Genomic DNA, 25,683 nt, shown 5'->3' with positions numbered 1-25,683 from the left:
GAAGGAAGGAAGGGAAAGGAAAGGAAGGAGGGATGGAGGAAGGGTCAGAGATCTTAATTTAGGCCTTGTCCTCACATTCCCTCCCCAACCAGTGAAAAGATATATAGACAGATAACTGCAATATACTTAGTACAGTTTTATGAATTGGTCTGATGGTGGATAGATGTCTGTCTTTTTTGTTGTTTTAATATGAAAGATATAATAAGGCAAATAAGAATATGGTTTACGTGGTATGAATTATCCCCTCCATGCATCCAGAAATTGCTTTAATTTTATTTTTAGATTACAGTTTACATTACATATTTTGTATTAGTTTCAGGTGTACAGCATAGGGTTAGACAATCATATATTTTACAAAGTGTTTTCATCAATATTTCTAGTACCCACCTGGCACAATACATAGTTATTACAATATTATTGACTAGATTTCCTATGTTGTACTTTACATCCCTACAACTATTTTCTCACTATCAATTTGTACTTCTTAATCTTTTCACCTTTTTCACCCAGTCTTCCAATCTCCCACCCCTCTGGAAACCATCAGTGTCTATGAGTCTGTTTCAATTTTGTTTGTTTATTTTATTCTTTAGATTATACAGTATATGAATTCATTTGGTATTTGTCTGCATCCAAAAATTTTTAAGCCTCCATTTTTAATGCGAAAAATTGCAGTTTGAGATTATCGTTCATTGGATCTGCCTGATTTAGTTTAGTTGAATTGTTTTCATTTTATCATGTCAGTGAACTATATTTAATGGGAAAATTGGAAGGAAGAAAGAAGGAAAAAAGAGTAAATGATTTGAAAGCCATGTGTGCTGTGACCGAGTACTGTTAACAGAAATAAGTTATTCATATTTACCTTTAAATTTTCCAACTGGAATTTCTTCTCATGTGCTAGTTACGCGATGCACTTGCAGGCCTATATGTGAGTCCTTCTTTACATATCTAGGTTATCTCCTGGCTGATTGCACTGGAATGTCCTCCAAATACCTGATTTAGGTCTAAATAAAACCCATTACCACGTTTTTCAAAATCTGTAACCCTTTCCTTTAAACTGTGTATGCAAAAAATTAGCAAAATATAGTATGTTACAGATCCATTTAGGCAATTTATATTCCTAGCTTTAAAATGTAATTCCTGGGAACCTATCCTCAGAAAATATTCTCAAATACAAAGAATTTTCATACAAAGAAATTAATTTCAGTATTATTTATAATATGCAAAAATTAGAAACAACCTAAATTTCTCACAGTAAAGGGATGTTTAAAAACTGCTTTCTGCCTTGAGGAAGTATTATGTTACCATTAAAAAGTGATACTAATAAGATTATGTAACAATGTGAGTGATTATAATTATAAAATAAGTGGAAAAATTATTAAGACTAATTTTAAAACTTTTTCTACAAAAAAATGAGAGTAACTTTAATAATGTTTATATCCCTTCAACAAAAAAGAGAAAGAAAAATAAACAAAATTGTTTTAATAGTGGGGAAAAACATGCATAATTATATGATTTTCCAAGTATTCTATAATATCCATATACAATTTTGGAAAAAACCTGTTTTATATCAAAAGCATTGTTTTAAATCATATCTACTTAAGAAAAGACTTCTGGATAAATAAGGGAGATCAATCAAAATTTATCTGCCTCATTTACATGTTTGTTTTCATTTCCTTAGAGGAAAAAGAAAACAGGTTAATTTGCTTTCATATACATCAATCAGTTCATTGTCAATATAATTCTCACAATAAAGGCTAGGTCACTGAGTAGGAAACAAGTTAAACTGAATAAACTGGGTATACAAAGTTTGCGATCTGCATTAAAAAATTAAGATAACAGTTAAAAGCCAAAATTTTCCTTGAGTGAGCTTGCTCACCTTAATATGAGAAATCTATAAAACCATCTGCTAAATGTTTTAGAGGCCTATAAATGTCGGTGAACTACATTTAAAAAAATAAGATCAGTTCGAATGAACTAAAACCATTAAGTTTCACGGGCATGTTATAATTGTGATTCAGAGCATGAACACACTAAGAAGAAAAATCCTTTCAACCTTTTTCAAATGCTCAAACCTAATCAAGTCTCAAGCTATTATCATTTTGAATTAAAAGTCACAATCATAGAAACCCAATTCTGGGCCAAGAGAAAAATCAACAGCCTCTGTATCCAGAGTTCCATTTTGTTTATGTTCTGCATATGTGGCTCATTTATTTTTCTAAACAAATATGTTCACATTTTGATTGGATAGTTAAATATTTCAGCTTTATTCTACCATTCACTAAACTAGATGTAAATTAATTTGAAGGGAACATGATGGCAGTATAACGATCTCTTTCTTTGAAAACAAATGCATCATCTCTGCCCTGATGTTTATGTTCTGTGAAATGTCTCAGCTGAGTCGGAAATTTGTATTTCAGTGGAAGCGATTATGGTTTGCAGTGTTATAGCACAATCACATCATATCTAGACTTTAAGAAGAAATCTGGGAGAATGTTTTTCTGGTCCATTTTCCAAATGCACTTTATATCCCATTCTAAATATATATTTATTAATATTTATTTTTCTAAAATAAAATGAAATATGCATTGTAAATGCTTGTTATGCCCAATAGTCATCAGGCATTATTCAGTAATATATTACTGTAATCACTGATACCAAAAAAAAAAAAAATCTGACAACCAAAAAAGAGGAAATGAAAAGCATCTCTATATATCTGTGAAATTTAATGAACATACAAAAAGGATAAATAGACTAAAATATAAATTGTACAGGTCATTATAATATACCATGCTAAAAGAGAAAAAAATATATCACTCAAAAAAGAAATATTAGACTTTAGGTATTGTGAGGTGTTACAAAATTTCCTATGAATGGCCACTGTCCAAATTTTTTTTGACAGAAAGTCTAGAATCCCAGGCACTTGGGGATGACTGGCCCCCTTGTTTGATGTTTATGCATCAAATGGGTTAAAGTTACAGGAAATGTGAAGCTGGGTGAGTTGTAAAATATGCTAAAAATCAGTTATTGACCAGCATTTTGCCTTCTTTTTCCCTTTATTACTATCTACCTAATATAAAACTGGCTTGTTTTTATAGTGTTTTGGAAACCCCTACCCTGGTTTACAAAATCTGTGATCCAGTAAGTTCAGAAAATGATTCTCACATTGGCACATTTAAGGCCCTCAGAACATCCTGCAGTAATATTACATTTGAACTTTGTTTGCTCAGCATTGTCCAAGCTAATTATCATTTTTAAAATTTCCTTAACATCAATTACTTTCCATAAAAACAGTGTTTCAGGAGACATACTTTGAGGTGTTAAAAGTTTTATGACCCGGTAAACTTTTCATACTCATTTTTAAAATAGCATCAATTATTTAGTTAAATGAAAGGATTATACATGGAATGATATTTCTCTCGATAATCTTATACAGTGTAATTCCATTTTCTTCATTCTACAAAATTAACGACAGGGTCAAAATTGATGAACGCTGGGGAAAATAAGTAAGCCTATAAGAAGAATTTTAGAAAGTTTTTTAAAAAAGATTATTGGCAATGTCTAAGAATCAGCCAGAGCCATAAGAAAAAGAATAGTAGTAAGAGATACATTATAAACTTAAAATTATTCACTTGATTTAATTTAAAATTCATCTGCAGTCTACCCACTGGAAAAGGGCTGTCAGTGATAAGGTCATCTTTAATTTCCTGCAAGGCCTTTTGAATGTGCCCTTTGAAACTTCAAAAATAAACCCAAAAATCTTCATAAAAACTCAACATTAGTGAAGCAGCAGGAACTTTCATCCATTGCTGGTGGGAATGCAAAATGGTATAACCACTTTGGGAGACAGTTTGGCAGTTTCTAACAAAACTAAACATCCTCTTACCATATGATCCAGCAATTGCACCAGTTGGTATTTACCCAAAGGAGTTGAGACCATATGCCTACTCAAAAACCAGCACACAGATGTTCATAGCAGCTTTATTCATAGTTGTCAAAACTTGGAAGCAACCAAGACGTCCTTTAGTGAGTGAATGGGTAAGTAAATTTTGCATACAGGCAATGGAAAATTTTCCACACTGAAAAGAAATAAGCTACCAAGCCATGAAAACACCTGGAGGAACTTTAAGTGAATATACTAAGTTAAAAAAAAACAATTTGAAAATGCAACCTACTGTATGATATCAACTATATGACATTCTGGAAAATGCAGAACTATGGAGACAGTAAAAACATCAGTGGTTGCTAGGAGATGAGGGTGGAAGGAGTGATGAATAAGAAGAACAGAGGATTTTTACAGCAGTGAAAATGCTCTGTAAAAAAAGATAATGATGGAAGCATGTTATTCATCCAAACCCATAGGATGGCCAACATGAAGAGTGAACCATAGTGTATACGATGGACTTTGGATAATTATGATATGCCAATGTGGATTCACCAATTCCAATAAATCTTATCACTCTGTTGAATGAAGTTGATATCGGAGGAGGCTATCTATGCATATGTGGGTGTAGAAGGTATATGAGAAATCTCTATATATTTTGCTCAGATTTGCTGGGAACCTAAAATAGCTTTAAAAAATAAACTCTTAATTAAAAAAATAAAAATACTCAGAATCTTTAGTAAGCACACAAACTGTATAACATTACCAAGGGTGAAAAGACAGCTTTGTTGGCAAGAAACCAAAATTAACATCCTTTATTATTCTTTATAAATAATACAAATAATTTTTAACTCACTGTAATATTTTTAACCCAAGCCTCTACATATAAACAGAATACATTAAAAACAACATATTCTTAAAGTACCTAGGAATAAATTTAACCAAAGAGGTAAAAGACCTGTACGCAGAAAACTATACAACATTGAAAAAAGAAATTAAGGAAGACACAAATAAATGGAAGCGTATACTGTGCTCATGGATTGGAAGAATTAATATCATCAAAATGTCCATACTACCCAAAGCAATTTATAGATTCAATGCAATCCCTATTAAGATACCAATGATGTATTTCGCAGAAATAGAACAGACATTTCAAAAATGTATATGGAATCATAAACGACCCCGAATAGCAGGAGCAATTTTGAGAAAGAAAAACAAAGTAGGAGGGATCACAATACCGGACATCAAACTATACTACAAAGCCACTATACTCAAAACAATCTGGTACTGGCACAAGAACAGATCCATAGACCAGTGGAACAGAATAGAAAGCCCAGAAATAAGCCCAGGTCTATATGGGCATCTAATATTTGACAAAGGGGGCAGAAGCATAAAATGGAGCAATAACAGCCTCTTCAACAAAAGGTGTTGGGAGAGCTGGACGGCTACATGCAAAAAGTTGAAATTGGATCATCAGCTGACACCATACACAAAAATAAACTCAAGATGGGTAAAAGACTTAAATATAAGTTGCAACACCATAAAAGTCCTAGAGGAGAACATTGGCAGGAAACTCTCAGATATCCCACGCAGCAATTTTTTCACTGATATGTCTCCTAAAGCGAGGGACATAAAGGAAAGAATAAACAAGTTGGGACGTCATCAAAATAAGAAGCTTCTGCACGGCTAAAGAAAATATCAGCAAAATGAAAAGGGAGCCAACCGTATGGGAAAATATATTCGCTAATGATACATCAGATAGAGGTTTGATCTCCAAGATATATAAAGAACTCACTCGACTCCACTCCAAGAAGACAAATGATCCAATCAAAAAATGGGGAAAGGACCTGGGCAGACGCTTTTCTAAGGAGGAGATACAGAGGGCCCAGAGGCATTTGAAAGGATGCTCGGCATCACTAGCCATCAGAGAAATGCAGATGAAAACCACCGTGAGGTACCACCTCACACCAGTCAGAATGGCCATCATAAACAGATCCACAAACAACAGGTGCTGGCGAGGCTGTGGAGAAGAGGGGACCCTAGTCCACTGTTGGTGGGAATGCAGACTGTTGCAGCCACTGTGGAAAGCAGTGTGGAATTTCCTCAAAAAGCTGAAAATGGAACTGCCTTTTGATCCAGCGATTCCCCTGCTGGGACTATACCCTAAGAATATCAAAACGCCAATACAAAAGAACCTATGCACCCCAATGTTCATAGCAGCACAATTTACAATAGCCAAGTGTTGGAAGCAACCTAAATGCCCATCAGTAGATGATTGGATCAAAAAATTATGGTACATATACACAATGGAATACTATGCAGCAGAAAGAAAAAAAGAACTACTAAACTTTGCGACAGCATGGATGGAACTGGAGAGCATTATGCTAAGCGAAATAAGCCAGGGGGCGAAAGACAAATACCATATGATCTCACCTGTAAGTGGACCCTAACCAACAGTACAAAGATGCAAGGAAAATAAGACCAGCAACACTAAAAGGAAAAGAAATCAACAGAGACAAGAGGGAAAGGGGGGCCGGGGAAAAGGAAGGGAAGGGGAAAGTCAAGGAACATATAGCAAGGACTCATGGACAAAACCAAAGGGGAGGAGCTGAGGGAGGGAAGGAGGGAGGGGGCAAGGGAAAGTGGTGGGGGGGTAGGCAGAGGCAAATGTATTTGAAAAAATAAATAAAATTAAAAAAAATAATAAAACTTTTAGGAGACAAAAAAAAAAAAAAACAACAACAAAAAAACCCCCCAACATATTCTTGCCCAAATTTTCCAGTTGGCTATTGACCCTGACAATCTTGCTATGGATCAAGACTTTTATATTCTGAACCTTTTAATTCTCTTAAGGATTCAAATTTTCAGAAAAAAACTAATCAGATTCACCAAGATAGAAGATACTCAAATAAACAAATTATCTGGTTTTGATTCACACAGAGGTAGGCAAGAACTTTCTTAGAAGTACATCTTTTATTTTGTTGGGTGCATAAATTCCTTCCCCTGGTGCTCCCCACATCCCGGAAACCTAACAAAGAGAAATTTCCTAATTTTTTCTAATCTATGAAAAATAGAACAGTTTTCAGGGTGATTTAGGATTTGATTTTGGCAGTTAGAATTCAGAGCTGACTTCCTGCAAGCCACTACAATCTCTGAGAGACAGAGGAACCATTGAGACTGTCATAGATTTAGCAAAAATTACAAATGTTAGTGTATTTCTTCTTGTGTGCTTAAATGGGCTCTTTATGTAATCACAGTATTAGAGATTTGGGAGAAATCTTATAGATCACCTACAGTAATTCCCTTTAGAGATTAAGAAATGTGGAAGTGAGAAGAACCTAGATGTCCTGCGTTATAATTATAAATAATAATGCACTTTTATTTTTAATGGTGTGATATATACATACATATTTAAATAGCAAAGCAGTTTTTAAAAATTGAGAGCAGACTGGTCTTTGCCAGAGGCGAGGGTGGGAGGACTGGGTAAAAGAGGTTAAGGGATTAAGAAGTACAACAGTGGGAGTTAGAAACAGTCACAGGGATGTAAAGCACAACACAGGGAATATAGTCAATCCTATCAGGATAAAAATGTATGGTGCAAGGTGGGTACTAGAAATATCAAGGGAGCAATTTGTAAAGTATATGACTATTTAACCGCCATGCTGTACACCTGAAACCAATATAAAATAATATTGAATGTAAACTGTAATTGAAGAATAAAACTTTTTTAATTTTATGTTATTTCATAAGTTACATAATTTTATCAGTATCAAATTATTAATATTTGGGTTTATGTCAGTCATATACACATTTTTTAAACCACAAAATATAAGGAACTAAACATGTCAAGCATCTAGGTTCTTGAGTGGCAAAAAGCTTTAAGAGCTAAGGTAGGGGATTCCAGTGTGTCAGCTCTGGTTTTGGTCAGTCAGAACATTCAAGAAGCAGAATTAATTCTATCAGGCCACCAGGGTACTATTTAATGCCCAACACTAATTACTCAACTGTAAAAGATTACACTATTTTCAGACAGGCCTAATAACTTTTCTAAGGACAGCAATTAAGAAATTGTGAGTCTGTGCTTTAGTCGTTTCTTGAGTGAAATGAGATTCTTGTGTGAAATCCATTATTTAAATACCATGCAATGTCAGTCCACTGAACAGCTATCTAAACATAGAAATATTTGTAAATTATTTTTGTGATAGTGGCAAATCATCTTATAATCTGCCCCTTTTTGAAAACAAAATTTAAGGATGTTAAAATGCCCATTTTTATTTGTGCCATTTAAATCCAGGTGCCTCAATGGTTCAGGCCTGATTCCTACAGTCATTTATACTAGGAAATTTACACCAAATGGTATAGCAAAGATAATTACCTATTGTTTTATTTTTCAGTGATTTGATATTTTCAATGTATTTGTAGTTTTCATTCCATTACTCTTGATTGCAACAAACATTATGTGCTTACTCTGTGCAACCACTGTATGAGATTTGGGGCCAATAACATACAAATGATGCAGACTGCTTTTCAGATTCCTGTTTTCAACCACAAATATCTCTCAACTGAATTTTATCCATATGTTATAAATGAATGGTTATGCTTTTGGAATTATTATTTATTTTACAAATAAAGCGATTGAAAGAATAGGCAAATGCAACAAATACATTTATTTCCTGCTGCCCTCGTGTCACTACCACCATTGAGACCGCCGTCACCCGTTGTCTGCGTTGTTTGCGATATTTTACTAAAAGCTCCCCTGTCATCATGCGCACTCCCTGCCATCTGCTGTCACCAGGACAGGCACAGTAACCTTCCGCTACCAAAGCCATGATCGTCAGTCACCTCTGGTAGTTCCGTTTCTCTCAGAACAACACAAAAAAGTTCGTAGGCACTCCTGCTGATTTCTAAAGTATTAGATCTGAGAATTCCTTCAAATCCTCTGTTCAACCATCAGCCCTGTGGAAATATTTATATCTTCCTTACATGGGGGGCTTTACTAATTTTATTTCCTCTCTGTGGAGCCATTGGCCCTTCTTTCTCCTAATTCCCACTTCTCCGTCAGGTTTCAGATTCTGTATTGCTTCTTCTAAGAAGCCTTGTCTTGCTTCCAGAACTTAGATAGGCACTTCTAATAGGAGCTAGCACAGTGCCTTTGCTTTCTTCTCTTTGTTCATTTGAAAAGCCTTTATTAAACAGCTATTATGTTCCAGGCCTTATTCAAGGAGCTTGGGATCTTTCAGTGAACAAACAAACAAACAACAACAGAAGGACCGGACCCTCTGCTCCCATGGCACTCGCTCTCAGCAGAAGAGAGACAATTCCCAGTGTAATCTATATAGTAATTATAACTACAGTGCACGGAAAGGAAATAATGAGGCAAAATGGAGCAGAGAAAGGGCAAGGAGCCATACCCTGATGGGGGAAAACTGCAGCTTTAATTAGAGAGCCTGCTACTGGCTTCCTTGAGAAGATGGCTTTTGTACAAAGACCTACCAGGGGTGTCCCGCCGTTTGGTGTCTCTGGGCTACACTGGAAGAAGAGTTGGCTTGGGCCACACATTAAATACATTGCAACACATAATCACAAAAAAAAATCTCATCATCTTTTAAGGAAATTTATGATTTTGTGTTGGGCCACATTCAGAGCCATCCTGGGCTGCGTGCAGCCTGCGGGCTGTGGGTTGGACACCCCTGAGAAAGTGCAGGAGGTTTAGCCATGGAAATATTTAAGGGGAGAACCATTCAGAAGAGGAAATAGCACAAAGACCTTAAAGTGGGAAGGTGGCTTTTGTGCTTAAGGAAGAACAAAAAGGCCCATGTGGCTGAGGTAGAGTGAGCAGGGCAGGGGTGGGGTGTGTGCCAAGAGAGAAAATCATGTGCGCCCAGGAGACAGAGTGTTTAGGCCTAATAAAGGCTAATGGGATGACTTTGGCTCTTATCTCAGGTAAAACAGAGGGTCGTTGGAGGGCTTGGAGCAGAGTAGTGACATGTTTTAATTTATATGTGAAAAGAACCGCAAACATGGGAGATAGAGGGGCAAGTATGGAAGAAGGGAAACCAGTATAAGAGATCATTGCAATAGTCCTGGCAGAAAGACAGTAATGGTTGGATTTAGTGGGGGTCACAGAAGATATAGTGAGGAGCAACCCAGAGCTGATAGGATTTCCCTACAAATTGGATGTGGGGTACCGGGAAAAGAAGGAGTCGAGGACACTTCCAAGTTTTTGGTCAAAATAACAGCTGAAAAGATGGAGTTGCCATCAGCTGAGATAGAAAGGCTGTTGCAGGACTCGTTTGCAGGGGCCCTGTGTTGTCTCCCTGAATCTGTCCTGCTGGTGCATCACTTTACTCTCTGTATACATTGCACTTTCCTATGTGCTTGCCATGCTTTTCTTCCTGCTCAACTGTGCACAAAGCTCTACTTAGGTGCCCCACCCCCAGAGAGCCTTTCTTAACATCCCCTGTCCCTCTTCTGGCTTAAACCTATGCAGGGGGCTGGCATATTTCACATGCATCATTCTCTATTATATTTGCTTGTTGTCATGTTTGTCCCTTCCATTCGACTGTGGATTATCAAAGGTAGGACAATGTATAATATGTAATATGTAATATATAATACATATGTGTGTGTATGTGTATATATTCAGTTCCTGGTCCTGTAGTACAGGAACAATACTGTGTTCATGTCTGTGTTAGAATGAACCCACACCCAAAGCCATATTCTCCCACCGATATTCTGTAATTTTGATCAAGCTTCAAAAAGCCATATATACTATGTCTCCTATTGGCATTTATGTTTCTAAAGTTGGGCTAAATCATTGTAAATGTTTAATCTTCATGTCAGCCTGGGTATTTCATAGCCACTACTGCATTGTGGAGATAACGCTGAGCCTAATGTCCACCATGGCATCAGGGCCAAAGTGTGTAAACCTAGAAACCTATGCTTTATGCTGCTCCCCTCGACGAAGGGCCGTCCCGATCTCTCTGACACTTGGCAGGACCAGCCAGGAGGGAGGCCCAGGGAATGAAATGCTACAGCAGTGAAGGAGCAAAGAAAGGTCACCAGGCAGGCTCCCAGCAGAGTGAAATCTGGTGCTGGGTTTTAGCAAAAAGGTTAAAAGAGTGTGTTGCCAAGATCTCTCCTACCCCACATTGCTTTGCCTTTTCATGCATGTCACGGGAACTTGAATGATGACATGATAGCCGCAAGAAAAAAAATCATCTCGTTTTGCTTTCTCCCAGCAGGCAGCAGTGGGAGGCAACAAGGTGACTATTAGAGTATTCAGAAGAGCACTTTAGTTCCATCTGAGGATGAATGCTAATGCACTGTTCCTCAGAGAACTTCAGTGGCACCATCTCTGAGAGATGGAAGCTTGCAATTCCTCAGAACTGGGTCAGCAGCCTGACGTCCACTGAGCGCAGGTGGAGACACTGATACTGACTGGAAAACTAGGTGTCCATTGGCCTGCTGGGTGACAGTCACCCCACAGGCCCACAATGAACAGTATGCATGCTGAACCTCAATCAAAAGTCACCAAACAGGAAGTCACCTAATTCGGAGAAAAAGTTTACTCTGTGTTACTCTTTAACATCCTGTGGGAGGATGCTTTTCTAAATTTGACTTGAAATTAATAGGACTTATTTATACAGCCAAAAGTCGAGAACTTCAAAGCTCCAAATCCTTATCTAGAACCAGTCTCATAGCTAGAAAACAAATTTAATGCCAAACATCAATACCTGCTTTTTGGGGTTTTTTTTTCCATTATGTGCAGAAAAAAACAGCACGAAAGGCTCCTGTGATATATAAACATAACTGTGAGAGCAACTGAAATAACAGGGCCCCAGGCTGGTTCATACAGAATCTGCTTTATAATGTACAAAGAAACAAATGACATCACTACACATTTGAGAATGTTTTGCAACTTTTGCTCTTAAATTTCATTAAGTCTAGTTTCATAAAGAATGAGTATTATCTCACTCCGCTCACTCCTCATCCCACCATTCACCAGATTTTACTCTTCTCTCTGCTCTCAATGAGGTGACCACCAGCAGAAAAATAGCTTCCTGTCAACAGCGGAAATACTTAATATTTGGAGTTCCACCTGCACATCTATGTGCATATACAATGAAATACACCAAATAAACAAGTGAAGACCTCAACGTGTCCAAACCCATGGAAAATAAAAGATCAGAATGGATAGCACTTACCTCAGAGCAGTACATGGCACTTAGCATTTAGAGCTTCTTTGATTGCATTAAGCACTATATTTATTTTTTAATTACTAAAAGAAATTTAGATTTGTATCTCCTTCCTCAAGCATCCCAGAGAACAGGCTATTAGCCAGCAGTTAAGATGTCAATGTCGATGTAGAAGGAGACACTGGCAGATGGTTACATACCTTAATCGTAGTTGTGTGTGCTCCAGGGTACTCTTTTTCTTCCAGGGTTGACCATCTTTCTATAAACTTAGATACAAGGGAATCATCATAGTCCACTATCTGAAACCCAGAGACATTTGCACCTCCAAACTGAATTTTTAATAGGTCTCCATCAGTAAAGCCCTAGACAGAGAACACATTTATGTCAAATAGAACTTAACATTTACCATATAAGTCTATGCCTTGTGGTTTTACAAATTCCAAAGAACATGAGGAGAGATAAAATGCCTATAGTAAAAGTTTTGGGTATTCACCAGCTAAAATTCTTCATCAGCACCTAGAATCATCCCTATAATAGTGGGTCCTTAATCAATGATTGTTTGTTGGTTGTATGTACATAAAAGTTCTCCACTGAGAAATCTTTCATGGATAACGACTGGGTTTTATTTATTACATCTACCACAAAACACCACCAAGTGGTTAAAGATATTGAGTTAACAAGTTACTCTTCCAAGAACTCTAACACTGTGGGCAAATTATTCCTATTATTTAAGTTGTTCATTCTCTTTAATATATTAAAATTAAAAGGTCAATTTTCCTTGCATTATTAGAATGAATTCAGTCATCATTAAAAATACCATATGGTGTTTCCATTGATTTCAAACACTGTGCTATAATAAATTGTATTTCAACTTGAGTGTCCACTGTCTAAAGGATGAAATCACAAATTTAGTAGGTCACAATTATAAACATTTTCACCTTGCACCCTTATTCCTCATTATAGTGCATAAGGATTGACTATAACCTGAATCCAAAACAGGAGAAACTTTTCTTTGTTGACATTAACAATATATTTTAATATTATTTATGTGGGGAAAAAGAATCACTTTGTTATTAGGCCATGATTTTGTTTTTTCTTCTCATAATAGTAATGCAAGAAATACAAAAAAGTATATAACAAAAATCATAGATTTTGTGCTCTGCTGCACTCATGCTCCAGTTAAACTGCTTAAAGACTATCAACTTCAATAATATTTGCTTTTGTGTATTTACCTCCTTATTTTTGCACATGTCTTAATTTATCTACTTGAGACATTTTTGTTCAGTTTCTGCTTATGCCAGATGAGTATGTAATTCTTTGACTTTACCAAATCATTTATCTCCTCAGCCACTTTAATGTTCACTATTTTCATATTTATATTCTGTTTTTCAGAGCAAAGCCAAATAACAATCTAGGATTACATTTTCCTTCTTGAACAATATTTCATTCTAAAGTTAATCACTTCATTTTATCACTATTGTGCCTCTCCATATACCTATATTCATTTTTTTCCAGTTGATCCATGAAAACTTGTCATGTTTATATGAGTAATGCAATTTTTAAAAAAGAACATATCAGCTAATCTATTTCATTTTTTTTTAATTTTTAAGTAAATAATCTTTATTACATTTTTCCCATTTCCATTTAGCCCCCTTGTACCACCCTCCCCCTAGCAATCACCACCCTGATATATCTCATTTCCAGGAGGCTCCTTGAAGCAACCAGAATCGATTCCTCTTTCCATCTCCTCTGCACCTGTTAGCCTCGTGTTCTTCACTGCTTTTCTGAGTAGTTCTCTGTTTCCTTGATCACTTTTCTGTCATCTTTTACTCATTTCTTCTGCCAGAGTCAATAATTTCCTGAGAAACACTGGATGTACATTCTTTGAGATATTGAATGTTTAAAAATACCCTCATTTTTCTCTAACATTTGATTAGTCTTTTGACTAGGCATAGAATTTTAAGTAAAAACCTTCATAATCTAAAGGATTGTTCCACTGACTTTCATTGCTTCTACTGAAAAATACAATTTATTAATTTCATTTTCTCTAATTATTTTTTTGTCTGTGACCTTCTTCATATTACTGCCTTCCTCCCACCAACCAGCAATCTTTAAAATTTTCTATTCATCCCTGAAAGTGCAAGATGATTTTTCTGTGAAATATTGTGTGTATTCAATGGGCAGATATTTGTCATTCATTAAATGAAATTTTTCTGAAGGTTCCCTTGATAATTTCCTCCCTCTGTTTTCACTATTCTGCCCTAAATGCTTATATTCAAACATTGTAATCCTTAGATTGAACATCTAAATCCCTTACGGGTTGCTACACACACACACACCATTTTACATTATATTATTTTGTTACCTAATTTGGAAGATTTTCTCAACTATATCCTCCAAGACATTTAGTTTTACTTGCTATTTTAGAAAAAGTAAATTAACTTCCCAGAGCTCTTTCTCATTCTCTGATTTTTTTTCCCATGGCATCTTTTTTCTTTTTTTTATAGATAATATATTTTCTCTTTTTTCTCTGCAGATACTCATTATGATTTTAAACATTTTTTTCATAATTTCTGCTTCTCTTCTTTATTTGTATTGCATCCTCCATGGCAAAGACTTTTTCTCAAATGCCTGGTTATGCTGGGTTATTTAACAGTAAGACACCGGAAATTCCTATGTGCGTGAAAGAGGCTCAGTGAGTGTGCTCTACTGTAAGGTAGGTAGGTGGGAAGGATAGTAATGCTTTTTGTTAATATTTGAAGAGTTGAAGAAATGCAGCGGATCCCCTTAGGACTACATCTTCATTGCTTTATGTACAGGTTATCCTTTTAAATGCTGTATCAGGACCTTAATCACAGCTTGTGTTTTGCGATCCTTATCAAGTATTCAGCAATTCCTGAGGAAGTAACCAAAAATCTGAGGATTTTTTTTTGTACAATCCTACTGTAACACTCAGCAGACCCTGGACAGGGAACAGGGGCCATGCCCAGGTAAGAGTTTGGAAGGTGGCATCCCCTCAAATGTGCAAGGCATTCTTTAATTTTAAACGTCACTGAGATTTTCAAGTGTTCTCTAAATTCTCAGAAACTGAAGCTCATTTTAGAGTCTTTGAATTTACTGATTCAAAAGAAATTCCATATGGTGAGGATACCAAGTGTTTGGATAAGGAAAAACAAAACTTGAATTCAGAGGAAATATTAGATAGATTTCTGCCTAGGAGCATCATAGTAGCATGAACTTTCTTTTTTTCTCTTTTTCTTTTCTTAAAAAATATTTTTATTTTGGTCACTCAGACACTTCTTTCCTTTTTCATATAGCATCAGCTATCAACTCTCAAATTGATGAGCCACCTTCTGTCACTATTTCTCAATGTTCCAATATAATCTTCTCCATCTGGACTTTTTTAAAGATCGCAGCTTTCAGTGTGGCTCTGTGTTGTTCATCAAATGGCACGATTCACACAGGGGACAGGCTGTCCAGGCTGTTTCCTGCACAGAATTTGGTTCTGAAGAGAATGAATACAGGGCTAATCTATTTTAACTCCTGCTTCTCCGGTAGGGAGTGATTTTGTACCTATACTATCATAGCATAGGGGTAAGTTCTGATCAATATTCATGGTAGTTAGCCATTTCATTACCAAACAAAAATGTATCTTGAATAATCAGTTTCTCCCAATAGCACGTTGCTTTGATTTAATATCCTAAATCACTGTTGTCACCTTCTAATGAGAATAATATTTATCAGTTGTAAGGCTGCAATTTATTTTTCTTACCTCTTTTCATCATTACTAGAAATGTCTTCTGCCGTAACAACCTGATATTCCAGAAATCATGAAATAAATCTGCATTTGTATAAGGATGAAACTTTTTCTCAGTCCTATTATGCTACTTAGAATAATCTCTCATTCTCTTCCTCTGTCCCACTTTTTCTCACCTTTTTTTGGTGAGATTGGAGAAGGGTTATATCCTCAATCACACACATCTTACTTATTTAAGTAACAACCTTTGTAACAGTAAAGGTTTAAGCTGATTTTATTGCTGATCTAAAAGTTGCTTAGAAAAAAAGGAATATCTAATAATTCAAAATTGATTCTGTATACTTAAAAGAGGGAGATCCAATTAACCACTCAGACATTCAGTATGATCTTTGATAGGAATCCTAATAAAAAAATGATCAGCTATAGAAATCCCAATTTTCATCGTGTTGCTCACATAGTAGTAGTAAATAATAAATAAATAATATGTATTGTTTCAATATTTGGATATTTCCAGATTTAGTTTTTACTAACACATTTTCACAAATTAGCATTTATTTCAAATATTATATGTGCTAAAAACTTTAAAGGAATGGGCAAAGAATAACGTTTATAAAATACAGTTACAGCGAGAAACTAGAGGGAATTTGGATAGTTAAATTTTATATATTTTTGAAAATTTTCCCATAGTAAAATACATCTTCTAAGACAATTTATAAAGCTTGTCAAATATTGTTCTATAATTTCTACATCACTTATAATAACAGGAAATTAAGTAGAAAATATAAAGTAAGAAGTAAATCTAAACATAAATTCAGATAGTCACTTCTAATCAATCAATATCATCAAAATGTTTTCATAAATACCACTGATAAATGCCTATTCAAAATTTTGAATTAATAAGAATCTTTATTAAAATAATAAATATTAGTTAATTCACCTACCAGATTTGCAATGATGTAATGGTACCCTTTAACATGTTTTCCAATGGTGATAACCTAACAAAGATAAAGAAACAATTATTTAATAAATGTTAGTAGTATAAATGTAAAATTATTAATGCTATGACTTGACTCAGAAAATAGAAATATTAACATCTATGTTTTTGATGTTCCACAATGATTTATAGTTGAAAAAATATAATTTTCAAACCCAGGCAATATCTCTCAGAAAAAAAAAGACACTACATTTTAGTGCCTAATACATGTTATTTTTCAAGGTCAATATCTAAATAAAAATAGTGAAAGTAAGGCCATAAGATTTTTAAAAATGTAAAACCAAAATCTTTTTGAATTCATGTCAAAGTTTTATTCCTACAAAACAATGTTTTTTGGTCTTTGAAATGAAACATTATATAGCTAAAGCCAACATGTGTGAGATTTCATACTTACACATCTACATTCAAAGATAAACACAGTTTATAGTCATACATAAATTTAAAAAGAATATTCATAAGCATATAAATTAATTCTTTTATGGGTCTATAAAATAATATTCCTATCTTAAGAGTCTTGAAATGTTTATAGTTTAGTTGCAATAAACATTATTATTTCTAGCTTGAGGCAGCAAGTATCAGATTCCTCCACAAATCAAGTCAAAAATCAATGGCAAAATAAATGCATTATGAAACAAGTGGTCATTTTGGTAATGCTCAAACAATGTGGGACATCGCTGAATCAATTTGACTTTTCACTGATTTATATCATTTATGAAGAGAGTATAAATGACAAAATGACCATGTTGCAGTCCTGATACTTAGATATTCAAATGTAATTCTTATTTGTAAGAAAATAGTTACACTAATGGAAAGCAGGAAATGCCAGGGCTATAGACAAAAATTCCAACAATCCCCACCCCCCACCCCAACTTTGATTGCTTTTAGCATAACAAGTCAAAATCCTTCCTGTGCTACAAAGTTTAATGGTCTTTCAAGCTTCTCCAGCCCCACCTTTCTACCCTGGAGACTTCTGGTCCTCTTAGTATTGTTGCATATACACAAAAAGGTTCCTTTCCATCCCTTGGGGGCTTTACACTTTCTGTTTACACATTCTGTTTCCCCTACTTTGCAAAACTCTTCCCCACCACTCTGTTATTTGCCTTATTTAATCTTAAGGTGCTGTTGCGAAGCTCAGCCCAATGTAACCTCCTGAAAGAAGACTTCCCTGACTTTCCCTGGTCCCAGGCAAAGTCAGGTGCTCCAATGCAATGCATTTAATTAAACAGCAAAGACAAAACCCTAGGAAGGATTCTACTATATGCCATTGTGATATTAAGTGGTAGCTGTTTGGAAGGGAGTTAGGATTTATATTGTTTTCCAACCTGTTTTTATGTAACATAACTAAATTGCTTTTTCCAAGAAAATGAACTCTCTGTATTGAAGGGAGAATTTTGAAGATAAGATATCCTTCTGAATGAAAAAATACATTAATTAGCATAATCTGAATTGAGTTGATTATGTCCCTCATATTTCCTACTGACATCTGATAGTTCTGCTTACTATTCAATCTACTTTCTGAATCATATGAATGTCTTTCTTCTGGGAATTAAGGAAAAACATAGCATAAATGGTTCCATCAATAATTACTACTTGAGTTTAGTGTTCATTGATAGAAAGGAGGGACATTAAAATTATTTATTAGCTCCATGTTCTTATAAGATTTAGTGTTGGTCATACAATCATATTTTTGCTTTATAAGGGCCATTAATATTCAACTAACAATAGAAGTTTATGTTAATTGCTTACTGTTTTATCATGGCAGAGTCCATTTTCTACTTAAATACCACTAGAAATAAATTCCTCCAGGTTTTGTCAAATGATGAAATTCTCATGGTCTAACACAATTTAATTCTATTGCTGACTTTAAGCAACAATGGAAATAAAATTTTGTCACATCTCTCCTCTCTCATAAGTAATGATAGAGTTAAGTAAATAGTGTTTCCTTTCTTTGAAATGTACTTTGACTCTACCTTTTGCCCAGTTAACTCTATTCCTTGAAGGCCTTCCACAATCTCCTAATCTAAATGATCTCTTTCTGTAATTCAGAAAAATAACGGCTGGTCCTTTTCATTCATAGTATATGCCATTATCATAATTACACATTAATTTCTGTAAATACATCATGAATATTCACCTTGATGGGGCTTGCCTGATTTGCTTATTACTGCCTTGGAGCTACTCCAGTGTCTGTATGATAAACATTAGACCCTTAGGGAAGTTTATTGAACTGATAAACAAGTGAATCCAAACCAGCCAAATGCTACCCATATGTGAACTCTTCATGGATCATCCCACCCATGTTAAGATAAGTACTTCTTCCTTCATGCTCTTAGATCACATTGACTATCACGGGTAATGTTATAGTATTATGTATGTACATTTTTCTTCCCTTCTAAACAATGAGTTCACGTAGTGAAGACACCACTCTTTCTTACCTTTCTTTGCATCCATCATTCCAGGCACAGAGGATGTCCTCAATAAATGTTTGTTGAATAATGCTACCATCCATTGCATATACTCATTTACATTCAAGAGTGTATTATAAGAATACAGAAAATATACATGTACAAAATACTCTGTACCTTTTGATTGGATATGCAAATTGTTATGTATTTAATCATGATCATATTGCTTCTGAACATTACATTCCATATATTCCCAATTTCTCTTGTAGTTTCTCTCTTCTAATTTTGGAAAGAATTACTTTCATATCGGCTTTCCCAACATTATAGTAACTCATGTATACAAATTTATAAACCAAAGGCTAATGTATAATATTAAAATTCAGTTTAAATGAGAATCCCCTATGAAATTCAAATAAGTTCTTGAGGTTCACATTTGAACAAAAGATCTTCAAGTTAAAAACAACCCCAAATTCATCTCCTGAGACAGTGATCAAGATTTTTCTACTAAAATGTTCACCTTTCTGGCATACATCATTTAGTTCTGTCACATACGAAAATAACATTATTCAGTTATTCAATGTCTTATGAGAGATCCATTTATTATGTGTCATTAAAGCTTCATCCACATTTATATTTGCAAAATCTTTTGTGTTATACAAATTAGTGAATCTAATTTTCTCCTCAAAGCCTAGAAAATCCAACACATGCATACAAAATTGTGGGTTTTTTTCTCCATCCTATATTATTCCAAGGAACTAGCAGTCACCCTACATATATACATACACACATGTATATATATGTATGTGTGTGTGTGTGTATATATATATATATATATAAAATTGTGGCTACTAGTGCAATGTGTGATTAGACATATATATGTATGTGTAATGTATATCAACTGTATTATGTGTATATGTGTATGTGTACTATATTCTATATGAACTATATTATAACCATCAAAAGCATTTACAAATTACATATACACACAAAGATCAGCTAGGAAAAAGAGCAGATACCCAGTGGAGATTTTAGTAAGTCATGATGCTGTTTCACTACCATCTGGGGTCACCTACCCTATCTATAAAGAGAGTGGATTTTATTTTTGTCATAATACATTACTGTCTGTCCTAAAAAAAACATTAAACTGAAGAAAGGTAGCCCAGTAAATAAGCACAGATAAAGTATCCTTAGTGCTGGTATTCTTACTCTTTAAAACATTCCAAATGACTACCTAGCTTACTTCTCAAACAGCGAACACAGACTACAGGTGTCTTTCCTACATATTTCAGTTTTATAGATTAACAGTTTTATAGTGACACAAAATCTACCAAATAAGACAAGAAATTACTTCTCTGAAAAATAAATGCATGCTTTTTCTGAAGGCATAAACCCATTTAGACAACAATATAGCCTTAGCACGTGGTACTCTACTCTGTTTGAAGTAATCCATTGTATCACCAAAGAATTCATGAATTATTCACTTTTCCCTTAGGACTCAGACTTATTTTCCCTTAGCACATGTCTATTTCTTTATCTCTAACAAGTTCAACAAAATTAACATTTGGGTTTCCAATGAAAAATATCAAAATTTAGGGCAACACATGTATAAAATGTGAGTCAGGAATTACATATCAACTATATTTCATGATTACTGTGATGTGTCAGCATTATTGAAGACCATCTGCTATTGCTAACTGAAGCCAGAGATAATTTAATTGATGATCTTTGCTGCATCCTAAATAAACCACAAAGTAAAAACTGCTGTTCAAGCACCTTACACAAATACCCATTCCAAATGCTGACAGTGCACGCATATTCTATATTTAGTGCCACTAGAAAACAGAGAATAGCAAACCTGGTCTACAATGTCGTTTACTTTATCGCGTTCACAGTCTAGGATTACGCGCCGTTCCTTTTTTAACTCCAGATCTTGAAAGAGTGATCGGTAGGTCTCATCTTTCTTCTCATTGTTAATGTTCCCCACATTGATAGCAGTCACTTGCCATTTCTTTTCAGCAGCAGAATCCAGCACAGCTTGCAGTGTTGATAAGCCTAGGAAGGCAAGGAAAAATGATGACTGATAAAGACACTCAAATAATAAAGATACTCAGAGTTGTGGTGTAACATGGGCAGCAAAGATAGATAGATAGATAGATAGATAGATAGATAGATAGATAGATAGATAGATAGATAGATAGAGTTTTTTGGGTTTTTTTTTTTTTACTAATTTTAGAGAGAAGAAGGAAGAGCTAGAAAGAGAGAGAGAGAAACATTGATTTGTTGCTTCACTTATATAGGCATTCATTGGTTGATTCTTGTATGTGCCCTAATCAGGAATCAAACCCACAACTTTGGTGTATCCAGACAACTCTACCCAACTGAGCTACCTGGCCAGGGTGGGAATATATTTTTAAGGCTGATATCTTTATGCAAATAATTTGATGTTGATTTTTCTAAAAAGCTACAGCTATGATCTTGATCAACATTTACTTATTTCCACTTCTCATCAAATTTCATCTAAATGCTATTGTTCTGACTAAAGAGCCATAGTTTAGGAGGGAATCATATCCCCTTCGTCTAGCTCTCTCAATATCTTTTGGGTATTAGTAAGGCATAATATCTTTTTAAATATTTTTATTTATTTATTTTTATTCTTGTTTATTCTATTAGAGTTGTCCCAATTTTCCCCCTTTGCCTTTCTCCCTCCAGCCCACTCCTGCTCCCACAGTCCATCCCCACCCCATCATCCATGTCCATGGGTTGTTTGTACATGTTCTTTTACTAATCCCTTCCCCTTCTTTCCACCATTTCCTCCTCCCCACTTTCCTCTGGCACCTGTCAGTTTGTTCCCTGTTTCCATGTCTGTGGTTCAGTTTTGCTTGTTAGTTTATTCTGTTCATTAGATTCCGCTTATAAGTTAGATCAAATGGTATTTGTCTTTAATATCTCTGATTCGAGTGAAATCAAGATATATTACAAATTTTTCTTTCTCTTATAGCGTGTTTCATTATATATGATCGTCTATCACGTCTTATTAATAGAGGTTGGGTACATTTTCAGTGAGATGAATCTATGTGAGTCTATTTGAGTCTCACAGTCAATAATCTGTATTTACTCCTATTTTTCTACTCAGAAGTTTTACTTTTTTTCCTCAGCCTTATTACATCAGTTTTATTATTGGGACTGATCCCCTAGAGTTTAATATGTTCACCTATTAACCTAATGGTAAGAGTTAGTTTTATAGCACAAATTTGTTACATTTACTTAACTTCCCAAAAGTAAGTACATTTTACTATTAATTAGTAACTATGCTTATAGCATCATATAAATTAATTTTTTATTTCTATTTATAATTACCTATGCATTAATTCATATGCAGGATTGAGAGGGAAAACAACTTGGAATTTATTTTGTTAAATCTGTGGTTTAGCACTTAGAAAGCCAGTACATAAACTGTCTTCCACATGATTTCAAATCTTCACAGCCAACTAAAATCCATCTGTTCTATCAATAGCTTATGACCAACGCTAAATCAAGGCTCCAAAAATAATTCAGGACTCTTAACATCATCTTCCTGATTCCAAAAGACCTGCATCTTTTTCAAAAGAATGTTGATCCCTTTTTATTTGAAAAATGTGGGATTTACGTAATGTGATCATATTGCTCTATAAGATTTATTCATGTACTAAATTTATTTAAATCTATTTATCATGGCAAAACATGTACATTCTAAATGTTGTCAAAAAGTCTTTGAACCTGAGAGATACCATTAAAAATGGTGATTCTATATTGGCCAAGGGTATTTAAGATGAGCCTAGAACATCTTGTGATACCAGAAATCAAGGAAGCTCTTCAAAACTATCCACATTGTGTTAAAAGACTAAGGAGCCAATTTGGTGAGGTTCACTTTAAATAAAGATGAGGCAATTTGAATATCAGTAAGAGTAATAACTGCAAAAGCCTTAAATACAAAACATAATTTAAATCCATAATTTTGTAATGATTTTTACAAAATAATTGGTTGCCATTGAAAGATGCTAGAGGGCCAAGTTATTATTCTGAAAACTGGTATCTAAAGTAAGGGAGACAAACTTTTTCTTATCTCTCCTATTTAAACTACACTCAGGATAATAATTAACTAAGGGAGGTTTTTCTCTTTGGAAAGATTCCAGCTAATAAATGATGAATGAATATAAATTTAAAATTATAACCATCTTGTAGCACCTAGTAAATTAATGCATCAAAATGACAGTCATAACTGCTGCTAACAACACAAAGAGAGACAACGTTAAGTAATGTGTCTTCTAGTGGGATTATTCTATACTACCTATGAAGTAGTCATGTCCAAAAAGTGAACTGGAATCCCATCAAACTTCTAGAAAAAAGTACAAATTTATTTTTTAATCTTCATCTGAGGATATGTTTATTGACTTGTGCGTGTGTGTGAGAGAGAGAGAAACAGAGACAGAGAGAGGGAGAGAGAGGGAGAGAGAGGGAGAGAGAGGGGGAGAGAGAGAGAGAGAGAGAGAGGCATGGATGTGAGAAACACTGATTAGTCACCTCCCATATGTGTCCTGACCAGGGATTGAACCCACAACCTAGGTATGTGCCTTGACCAGGAATCAAATCCACAATCTTTTGGTGTATGGGAGGATGCTCTAACCAACTGAACCATCTGGCCAGGACAAAGCTACGAATTTATACAAAATATATAGCAAAGAATAATATGCTAAATACCATAATTTTGTAATCATCAAAATTCCAACAGTGAATAACTCTGCATTACATTATAAAAACCTTAAAAGATATCTTAACCAATTATGACAGATGCACCTTACATTTATCCTGATTCAAGCAGTGTAAAAAAATGGATGAAGATATTAATAAATTATTGCTGGTTATATATGATAATATTGTGGTTATGTTTAAACAAGAGAATTGCTTTTTTCAAAATACTGAAATTTTCAAAACACTGAAATATTTACAGATGAAATGGCATATTCTCAGATATTTGCTTCAAAGTAATTGTGAAGGGCAGACAGATATTTAAAAATGGAATTCCTAATAATTTTGTTATTAATAAAGCTGGGTTAAGAGTCCTTGGGTGTTCTTTATATTATCCTATCTATTTCATTATTTATAATATTTCATAATGAAAATTTTAAATAAATTACTTTTATTTCAATTTGGAGTTGAACTATAAACTGAACTTTAAGTGTTTTTTTTTTGGTAAAACAACAAAATTAGTTTCCTCTATCCAGCTTTGTAGCAAAAACTCTAGTATAAAAAATTTTAATGGGAAAATTTAAACAGAAATAACATGCCCTTTAAAAAAAATCTATTAATGATAAAAACATCTTTTGCAAACTTTACAGATCACTTATGATTCACTGTAGGTATATTAAATCTTTCCATGATTCAATTCAAATCCTTTTCCTGCATTTCATCAGTGAAGATAGAACACACAGCTGGTCATCATGATCAATTCAATAGCTATACATGTGCTTGAAAACAGTTATTAAGTCTATCCAGCTTTCTTTCCAAGCAGGAGAAAAACCCTAATTTTCTAAACAACTTCTACTGTCTAGGTTTTCTTTTTCTGCATTCCAATCGTTATGCAACTTTTTCTTGTCACCTCCTTAAAAAACATGATATGCATGGATGATGTTCTGTATGCTATCCACGTATTATCACCTAGCTCTTACAAGTAGATTCCTTTCTTCCAGACAATAAACTATTTTATTTCTTTGTTATTTAATTATGAACTTTACCACACACTAAAATAAGTTTCAAGTAGTGATGTTCTTGACGTTCTGTTCTATCTTTCAATATATGTTACAAGAAATTTTAAATATAAATGACAATTTGTAAGTGGATTTTATCAAGTGATATTTCTAAACCTAATATTTATTGGCAGCTCATCTTCTCAGAGAAAATGATGTATAAAATCAATAAGAATTCATTTAAAGAAATGGCTGAGTTTCAGACTCATTTATTCAATGTGTCAGAAGTAACTCGGTGTGAATTCTGTTATTAAAACTCTCAGAATTGATAGTTTATAACCTATGGCTAGAAAAAATAACATCCATTTATTGAGAAGCTAAACTGCTCAACTGATGAATTTTGTCAGAAGACACTAAATAATAGTAAATCATCTAAGGGTAGCAGACATATGTCACAAACCATGGCATGATCTGACTGATGATTTGAAGGGACTGCTGGCTATGTTTAGTAGTCCATATTCTTATATTTCATTTTTTCAGTAATAGTAACTAACCCTCTTAAAATCCTTCAACTCGATCTCCCCATTCCCAAAACTAAAGGTTTTTTTTAATTGTCTTATGACTTCGAAATTATCATATCATTTTAAATTTTAAAAATCACTGAAAATGCATGTTACAACTATTGGGGTGAAATGAAATTCTTAAAATATAACACAAATTCATGAT

The 25,683-nt window shown here is 34.4% G+C and overlaps 1 protein-coding gene across 5 annotated transcripts in view; it reads right to left on the bottom strand.

The window, feature by feature from the left end:
• The window catches only part of GRIA2 (glutamate ionotropic receptor AMPA type subunit 2), a 125,446-nt gene that overhangs the window by 30,185 nt on the left and 69,578 nt on the right, over positions 1-25,683 (bottom strand). For all 5 annotated transcript variants that reach the window (XM_054576086.1, XM_054576083.1, XM_054576082.1 and 2 more), the window contains exons 4-6: positions 21,090-21,286; positions 16,777-16,830; positions 12,279-12,440 (exon numbers count right to left, since the gene is read on the bottom strand). In XM_054576086.1, the coding sequence (XP_054432061.1) occupies positions 12,279-12,440; positions 16,777-16,830; positions 21,090-21,286 (413 nt within the window). The remainder of the gene's footprint in view (positions 1-12,278; positions 12,441-16,776; positions 16,831-21,089; positions 21,287-25,683) is intronic.

Source organism: Pteronotus mesoamericanus, unplaced genomic scaffold, assembly GCF_021234165.1.
Source record: "Pteronotus mesoamericanus isolate MK-2021 breed Mesoamerican mustached bat unplaced genomic scaffold, CSHL_Meso_final contig_32, whole genome shotgun sequence".
Taxonomy (NCBI): domain Eukaryota; kingdom Metazoa; phylum Chordata; class Mammalia; order Chiroptera; family Mormoopidae; genus Pteronotus; species Pteronotus mesoamericanus.
This window is presented reverse-complemented; position numbering and strand designations above follow the sequence as displayed.